The sequence below is a fragment of the Centroberyx affinis genome, unplaced genomic scaffold (genome assembly GCF_046629955.1).
Source record: "Centroberyx affinis isolate AG114_WGS23_722 - 3 ecotype Tasmania unplaced genomic scaffold, CSIRO-AGI_Caff_v1 ptg004989l_1, whole genome shotgun sequence".
NCBI classification, from domain to species: domain Eukaryota; kingdom Metazoa; phylum Chordata; class Actinopteri; order Beryciformes; family Berycidae; genus Centroberyx; species Centroberyx affinis.
In genome coordinates this window covers 24,449-33,917 of record NW_027282455.1, presented here as the reverse complement: position 1 = coordinate 33,917, position 9,469 = coordinate 24,449, and the positions used below count along the sequence as shown (strand labels likewise).

The 9,469-nt window shown below is 44.4% G+C and overlaps 1 protein-coding gene across 2 annotated transcripts in view; it reads left to right on the top strand.

The window, feature by feature from the left end:
• The first annotated feature begins 930 nt into the window (after positions 1 to 930).
• The window catches only part of LOC139666410 (rho GTPase-activating protein 39-like), a 32,966-nt gene continuing 24,427 nt past the window's right edge, over positions 931 to 9,469 (top strand). For both annotated transcript variants that reach the window (XM_071545615.1, XM_071545614.1), the window contains exon 1: positions 931 to 954. In XM_071545615.1, coding sequence (XP_071401716.1) covers positions 941 to 954 — 14 coding nt within the window. In that variant the 5' untranslated portion in view covers positions 931 to 940. The remainder of the gene's footprint in view (positions 955 to 9,469) is intronic.

Genomic DNA, 9,469 nt, shown 5'->3' with positions numbered 1-9,469 from the left:
CCATACAAATGAGTGTTGCATGATGGTCTGTTTGTATTCCAGCAGGTGTCTCTGTCTGCTTTCACATACTTTCACATTAACACGTACAGTTACATGTTACTTACAGTTCACTTCACAATAAGTGGAAGATTGTAATTATAATGCTGCTTGTCTGAGTCACGCGAAGCCGTTGTAAAATACCTGTTGAACACATCTGTGTCCGCATTGTTAATTTAAATATTAATGCGCCAACCGAAGACCAGCACTCCCTGTGTACCTATCGCTTAATAAGCACCTTGTTTAGCTCCCGTACAATAACCATATAAAATAATAAAAATATAAAAGAAGAATAAAATAACGTTTATTGATCGAACAGTCTAAGTATGACTGAGCCCAAAGTTGATCTTTAGCCTACTACTGGACAATTATGTGGAATCCATATCCATATACGTAAGCGTTCAGGATCATGTCTAAACTGTGTTTGTGTCTGTACGTCTAACAACGTACTATCACAACCAAGTGTCCCCAAAAATATACGTTATGGGTTTAATGAATTTAAACCCATAAATAAAGTGATATCTCATCTTGACGCCCCTGCACTGATGAAAAGTTATTCACATAGTTGATGGGAAGTTAACTAGCTTGTCCCGTCAACAACACCAGCCAGGGGGAGTCGAGGGATTTATTGTGTGTGTGTGTGTTGTGTGTTGTGTGTGTGTGTGTGTGTGTGTGGGGGGGGGGGGGGGGGGGGGGGGGGTAGATACAGACTGGGTGACCCCCATCCCAACCTATGACTCACGTGCAGAGGCGGAGACTCCATATCGGATTCACTACCGGAGGACCGTCCCGTACGCACTACTCCGCTCTATGCGCTGAGAAAAACTTAATCCCCATCCCGAAATCAACAACCGCAAAATATTTTTTCCTCCTTTATTTACGCTTTGATTACAATGTGAAGAAAATGGCCGGGACAAGGTAAGTCGGGCTCTATCCATTTGAAACTGATACAAAGTTGACTGGAGAAAGTTTATTGCAGTTTACTTGCTTCGCTATAACCCCGCCGTCCCGACAGCAGACAGTGACTGTGGTGAACAAGACCACGCCACTCAATGGATAGTTGCATTGTTTCAGTGTATGCAAGTTATTTTAACAAGTTTATAGGTAATTTAAACAACTTCAGTGTTTGTTACAGTTTGTGAAAATGAAATACACGATTGAGAAAATCCAGGAATGTGAAGAAAGTAGGTGGCATAGATTTTTCTGAATGGTTGAAATTCAAATGGCATTTTGCTAACGTAAAACTGTGAGTGGTTTGACTGTGTTATGGCACATATTGGCAATTATAACATTATAAACTATTATGTGGCAGGCTAGCACAAGGCTTGGAAAACTGGGAGAAGTTTGTCACATAGGTTTCGTCTCACGTTGACAGTGTCAGTATTTTTGAAGTATATGGGGGAAAAGATTTAGCTTCCTTTCTTGGTTTTCCTATAATCACCAGGTTCCTCTTTTGATTTTTCTCAAACTGGTCCACAAATTGGCTCAGCTAACTCTTTGCTGTGGTTAAGAGACCAATAACCTAAACGGAAGACAAATGTTCCACAGCCCATTTGTTGCAATCCTTTTTTTACTGGTGGAAGCTAACTGGGGCTATTAGCTTTACTGGTTTGATCCACACATGTTGATATTCTCCACCATCTGCTTGGACTGCAGATGTGCATTAAAAACGTTGTTTAGCTTTCAAAAGTTGCTTGAGACAGATGGTTTGCTTTAATTCTTACTCTATTTAAAGCTACTGCATATGTTAGATATATAGGATAAGCTGGTTTGGTTCCCTTCTATTTTTAACCTCAACTGTTTAGGCATAATACACATAATTCATATAACAGTGCAGGTTTAAATGTCTCATGGTAGTGCTGTGACTTTGCACAGTTCAGAGTTTTAATGGCTGAAATTGAAGTTTCCAGAATCTTTTGATGTCTTACATTCCTCCTCCGGTGGGACCTCCAGTTGTGTAATGAGTCATGTGGAGGGTCTGAGAAGCAGGCTGTCCAGATAGGAGTCATGTATATAGCCTGAGGCAGTTCAGGTTGACATGCTACACCAACCTGACTTCCTGGGCGCAGCAGTTTTCTACCTCTCCCTGCCCAGCCGGTCCTACCATCTCATAAGCTGTTGGTAGCATCTGCTTGGTGTTGGTTTCTGCAGACGTGTTCACTTCTCCATCTGTGTAACACAACAACACATCATACTCCAGTTTGGTCCATGCCATTAGCCTTGCAGCCTCCCACAACTTCTCTTAAGTTAGACTGTGTGAGCTAAGAGGAGCTACAATAGGATGTTTTCTCACTGTTTACTCTGCTGGCTCACAATAGCAGGCAGACAAAAGAGAACAAAACACAGCATTCCCCTAGCAACGTTACCCTGGTTAAAGGTGGGCCTTTTGACAATGACAATGCTAAGGCAGGACGTCCATCCTACAATGGATCTGACGATAGACCTGTTTGATTGGCCCATTGAGAGGAAGCGTGGTTTTGAACATTGTGCTCCAGTGCCAATTGCTTGTTTTGGGTTGTGACATGTTGAAACAATGATGAAAGATCTATGGACGAGATTTTTCTTTTTTCTTTTTTTTTTCAGGATTTGAGTTTTTTTTTAGACAACTTCAAATCCTGTTTTCCAGCTTTCCACCCCTTCTTTGCTGCTTTTTTTTTTTACTGTAATGCTGGTCACATCCCTGAAGATCAATGTTCTTAACACTCTGTACACGCTTTTGATCCGACTTTGATTCTCTAAGACCCACCACAAAGACGATGTAGCCAGGTCAGGGTGATTTGTCCGACCACATTTGTCTATCCCTGTACAACCGCTGACATTTTGAACCCTTCCTCTGTGGGGATAAAGAGCTGGCTTAACTTCCTGACCCACACTTAGTTTAACCTGATGTTAAGTGTTCTGATCACCACTCGCTGGCATTATACAGGATAACATGTGGGTTTGGTCAGACCTTCTAGTGGGTGGTAAAGGATACATATAAATGAGTCATCTGCTCTAAAGAGTTAAGTACTAGTCATAATTCTAGTGAGCTGTCATAGACACAAGGAAACTCACTGTGTTCTACGTAAAATCAATTAAAAAGCCCACAAAAGTAGTGCAAACCTGTTATAACAATATATATCAAACCCTCCTCCACAAAAGCACGCATGCACAGGCACCCACATGTACCTACACACCCAAACACAACCACACACACGCACACAGATATACTTAAATACACAGTGATGAAACCTAGTCAAAGGCTTCAGAGAAAAGAAATGTTTTAAGCCTACTTTTAAAAGAGGTTAGTGTCGGGACATTTCAGTGCCCCAGCCATAACCTCTTTGGAAGCAGTGTCCCATTTGACTCCTGCCACAACCTAAAAGTCTGTAATTATGAGGACAATATTAATCCATCTCTACACCATGGATCCCCAGCGATGGCCCCTTAGCTCATTATCTGCCACACTCCTCCCTTCAGGCCCAGACGGACCCAGCGTTAACATCTTCACCAGGCTGCTCTGCATTTCTAATCCTGGAGGACCTGCCGTCAGCAGCCCGACTTCCTCCAGAGGACAATCCGGACATTTCTTTCCTGTGTGGCTCCTTGGCCACCCACTGACCCCCCCTCACCCTGTAACTCTGCTCTGGGATTAGACTCTGGCCTCGTTTGTCATGTCAGCAGGGGCGGATTGGGGGGGGTGGTGTGGTCCAACTCAAAATGAAGTTACAGACCGCCACTGGTCATAGCTGAGCAGGTCAAAAACTAATGGAAAGTTTTTTTTAGACAGCAAGCAGATGGCAGAGGTTGAAGCAGCATAAGCTTTTCTTTTAAAGGCCCTGCAGAACATGTCTTCATTCGTTACATGTTTGACCCCAAACGATCGGACAAGATAAAGTTTGGGCAATGAATGCTGAGGTCTATTAAGCACAATTATATCCTAATCGGTTCATTCGTTTCTCTTGTTTGGACAAGTGACCCCATTGTTCACTGGCTCTGACAGCTGGTGCAGTGGACAGAGAGGCTGGCCTGTATGTGGTAAACACTCTGATCCCTGTCCTCGGCTTCTCCTGCACATGTTCACTCTCGTCCACAGTCTTCTGACCTGAAAAGTCCCCATATGCTCTTAGACAAAGTGGGGAAAGGGGAGGATTTTAGGAAGGACATGGGCTGCTGTTGGTCAGGCTCGCCCCTATAAAAGGGGATTTAGTGACCCTGTTGCTGCCTTGTGTCTCATACAGACACTGACTGTTCTAGAGAGCGGAGAGGGGGCCGGAAGTTCCCAGCATTTCTGCTGAAGGCTGCTGCATTAGTGGGAGGAAGAGCAGGATGGCGGGACAAGACAATACTCTCCATACAGAAATCACAGGGCGCTGCTTCTCTGTGGTTAGTTTGTAGGCGGAGTGCGGAGAAGGTATCTAAAGTAGCATTCAAGACTGCCAACGCAAAAATGTTCTCCTGGAGCCATTGGCGAGGTAGGCACTATTATCTCACACCTCATGAAGAATCGGCTTGTTGCAGTGGGGGCAAACATTGGCAGGGAGAGGGAATTAATTCACTCAGGCCATGTAAAATCGGTAGTTGGAAAGCAGCATGGGAAAGACTGGCCGTGCTGAAGGTGGTGGAACGACCTTGTGAGATCCGGTCTAATCCAGTGCCAAGAGAGGGGGAAACTGTCTCTAGATCTGGATTAGGGCAGCTGTTGAAGGAGGTCACCCCAGACCTCGTATACATGTCCCAAGCTCCTCCCCGTTGTGGCTCTGATTGGCTGGGCACCCCTGTGGGAAGGCAACAGAGAGAGTTCTCGTTGAATGAAGTCTGCCTGTTGATCTGACAATAGTGTGCATTGTTCTGTGCCATCACAGGCATTAGAATAGGGTGAGCTGCACAGGCTTTGTAATGCATATGATTGTGAGTCATCACAGGACATGCTTGTCAGCTAGGTAACCTTTTTTCTCTTCTCAGAGACCCCACAGGCTTACGTAAAACAAGACACCGTTGTGGAGTAAAACAAGCGGGGATATTTTTCTGACTTCTCCATCTCTCCTCATTGTAATGGAGCAGTGTGTTAATGTGCCCGTCTTTCACAGGGAGGTGGGGGATATATTCCTTTGTACCCTGCTGAGCACAACTGACAACTGGGCATTGTGCTGAAAGCTAGAAAGTTGTGTAAAGTCCACTCCTTTGCATTTTGAGTTGGACAATTGCATTCAAATAGACCCCATGTCCAATTATGGCACACCATATAGGCTAGTGTAGACCATCTGGTTCTCAGGGCTTCAGGTGTGTGGAGTCACTTAAGTGACTCAGAACTATATTCGTACTGTTCACAGGTGATACTAGACAAGATGAATGACTTCATTGGAAGAATATTGACTCATGCTTGGCAATTGCTGACATTTCCTAGTAATACGTCTCCTGCAGTAGAAATACTGCACGTGACTTTCTTTGGCAGAAATGAAATTGTGGTCACAGAAGGTGTGTAATGTGGTGGTGAAGTTTGTTTATGCTTTTACCAAGACATCAAGAAGCAAATTCAGATCAGCCAGGTGGGCCTGAGACACTTAAGTCCTCTATACCTGTGTGCTATCAAACTTCATCATGGCTTACAGCACTTGAGAAAATCATTTTCCACACAGCATTTTCCGTTCTTTATTGAGCAGTATCTAATTAATAAAAGGAACTTTAAGATGTATTATTGTGAAGATTCTTACTTATATGCCTCATGCCGAATACGCCATGGGACTGTACTGTATCTATACTGTTTTCAGCAGTTCAGTACAGTAATAACAGAACTGCCACACCCAATATCAACAGCTTGTTAACGTCTTATCCTTGCACACTGGCTGTCTAGTCGCAGGCCTTATGGAGGTGAACCGGGCGACAGAGTGAGATCAAGAATCTCCCCCTCTGTTCTTCTTTATCCTCCCACCCTGGCCTTGTTCTCTCTGCCAGGCATGTGGCTTCCCGGCTGTTTGGTTTTAAAGCGCTTTACCTCTCTTCCCCTCCTTGGCACCCTGCCTCTCCTGCGCCTTGGTCGGCTCGCACACGGCCGGCTCTATCATGCCTGACGTGTCCCGCCGTGAAAAACGACCCCTGCGCCTCGTTTGCCAATGTCAGCAGAGGACGAGTGAGGAATGGACACCAACAACTGCTGCTGAAGGGTGACAGAGAAAGAGGGGAGGGGAGGAGGAGTAGGGAGAAAAGGTATAGACCTGTTTGAGAAGTGATCAACACTGCTGTCAGCTTTTAGAAGTCCCACAGGTAGGACTGATGCGTATATAATCCTCTTTGAACACCATTTATCACCCCAACATCCAGTCATCCATAGATATTCACTCCCTTTTGGTCATATGAACTCTTCATGGGCAGTCGGTATGCAGCATGGATAGCCCCATGCCTAAAGGCAACGCAACCCCACCACACACACATACACAGGCCATAGTTATCTACAGAGGAAGGCATTTATCAGGGTATTTAACATTACAGTAGAGTTAATGAGATGGCAAATAAGCCCATAGAAATTCTAAACAGGGTTAGAAGTCTAAAGAAGGCAGAATGCAGCCTGTGGGCCTGGTTTAAGAAGCACTATCTTGTTAAAGTCGGAGAGCATTATAACAAGTGCACATCGTCTCACCCCCTAGCATTAACTTTATGAGGGTTGCTGTGGGGATGAATGCCAAGTCACCTCTCAGAAGTCCATTACTCTGTAACAGACTCGGCAGTCCTTGTGCCGGTTTGTTTGTTGTTAAATTATACACGACACAAACGCATACACAGAAACCAATTGTGCTTTGGGTTTTTGTGACCCCTGACCCGGGTGGAGCGGCAGGAACGGGAGGTGTTAAACAAAAGGGCCAAAGAATGCTTGTATGACAGGTGCAGGGCTTTTTTCTGTCATCTGAAACATGTGCACTCTCCCCTCTCCCTCTGATTGTTCGGGACGGCCTGGGCAGGGTGTGGGAGCCTGCCAGCCCATCCTGCACAATGATGACCCGCATGTCCCAGCTCTGTTTCAAACAGAAACAGCATTTGGTTCAACAAAGGCTGATCGTCATCACGCAACTGTAAATGAACTGAGCTCCGTTCCATAAAACCAGCAACTAGACATCCTGACTGCAGCTTGGATGTGATCAAAAAGAAACAACAAAATGACACGCAGAAATATAACCGTGTCACCTCAGTATGTAAATTTTAAAGTGGAAAGTGTGGCCAAATACTGTTTTCCCTGACTCTTATTGAGCGTGCCTCCCCGTTTGTTCCAGTGCAGCCATTCCTTTCCAGTGCTGCTGAGCCGTTGATGGTGTTACACATGCTAGAGCTGTTGCCCTGTTCCACTCCAGTAAAGGGGACCGTGGCCACAGCGCTCACTGTGCCAGGTTTATGGTTACGCTCCGAGTTAGTCACAGCTACTGGAGCTACTGCCAGGCACACTCGGTAGTCGGTTCATGTCCCTACTCTTGTTTTACAATATTTAGATAAGCAGGTTGCCTAGCAGCCTTGCTGAATAGACTTTGTACATGGTTTATACATAATCAAACAGAAGTCCGCCTTTGGCAGATCACTGCGTGTATCATATTGAGGTACAGGCCTCTGCCTGCTCGATGACAGCAAATTACCGTTGAAAAAACATTAACAGTCTTTCTCAGCATAACACAGGTTTGGGGTCCCATTGTTGTTTCTACACTTTTGATAGGGTTTTGTAAATTGTGCTGCTAGGTGAGTAAATGCCTTTCTCTTCTCTTAGCAGAGACTTTTATTTTTAAAGCCAGTATCTGAGGAGAAAGGATGTTTTATGTCTCTAAATCGGAAATAGCAGGTCTGTAAATATACCGGCCAGGGCGGACCTTGGCACTTGTTGCTGTGGCTGGTGAACAGAGCGCTAAGGTTTCCTAGATGAATGGCAGGCCCTGTGTGAAACAGCAGCCCGCCTGGGTCCACCAGGGACAGTCACAGGCCACAGAGGCCGACTCAGAATAGTCTGTTGTAAGGAGAGGTTAGAGGTTACTTTACGAGAGTACTAAATGGTAAATGGGAGCTTAACTGGCTCACTGGTGCCTATTGTGTCACCTTAACACATTTATGGACAAATGAATGCAATAATACCCCCATTTGGCTTGATTTCTGACGGCGTCCTATCTGTCCATCAAAAATGCCACAATGGCATTGGAGCGTTAAGCTGCATTTCAGCCATTACTAGATTGTCTGATAAAAAGCTGCTGCTCTTGTCTGGTCAAAAAGCTAAGCTACTCAGAGCAAAAAAATCTTTCTCTGTGTACAGTTTATCTTTCTGATGGAATCAACAGTCACATTGGTATTTGAGTTTGATTGAAATCCAAAGCTGAACAATGACACAAGGCTGTGTGTTGCCCTATTTCTGGACAATGTATTGTCCAGTCCTCTATGTTTTCCACTGCTGGGAAAAGTGCCATTTACACTTTGAGTTGGCTTAGAACAATGGAGCAGATTCCATGAGCTATATTCTGTTGTTTCCCTTGCTCTGGGAAACTGCTCTCAGATCTACAGTTATTTTTGGAGTTGACTGTAAATTGTAGATGATAGATGAAGTATTTCTTCTTCGCAAGGAGACCTCTGGCACATCGGGACAGGGAGAAACAGGATGGTTAAGAGGGTGTGTTTGTGTGTGTGTGTTTGTGTGCGTGCAAGCATGTGTCAGTTTTGGCCTCTTGGTCTCTGTGCAGAGCTCCGTTGCGTGCTCTGTGTTGTAGAGGTGTCTTTTTTTACAGTTTGACAAGCCATATTTTTAGTCACTCTGGAATAACCATCGGCTGCTGAAACTTCTCCTTGACCCAAATGGGAGACAACGACCCTGTGTGCCATGGGAGAGCAGAGAATGTGTTCTCCCATCAAGAGAATGAGATTGAAACACCATTGTTAAAGATACACTTCACCACAAAACAGTTCCAAAATATTCCAAAGCTGTGAACAGTCTTGCAAAATTTTGTTTGGTTTAAGAGTTTTTCTCTTAAACTCTTAAAGTTGTTAACCGTGTCATGTCATCCGGTGTATACTGAACCCCTGTTGTGTTAATGAGGGTTCAGTGAAACAATGTAGGTTAGATGGAAAGAAAAGCATGGCCCAAATCCTCAGTTAGGGATAGACTGTTGGAAAAATAGTTTCCATGAAATTAAATTGATATATATACTTAGACTAGAGAATCAAAGCATAGCGACCAATTATTTAATCAACTAAAAGAACATCTTTCTGTAAATCTTTCTGTTAGAATCAGTTGCAGCCAAAGTAAGTGCAAACTAGGAGGTAAATTATCAGAAAAATGCCCCTTTAAGGAGTCAATATTTTTCCGCTTGCTCCTAAACACAGTATTAGTTTACTGCTCACATAGCTGTTATTTTTCATCTCCGCATCGTATCCGTGCCAATGTTTACTGAAGGCAGTGAGGTGCTGGTTTAGGGCTACACAAACCCTTTATTCT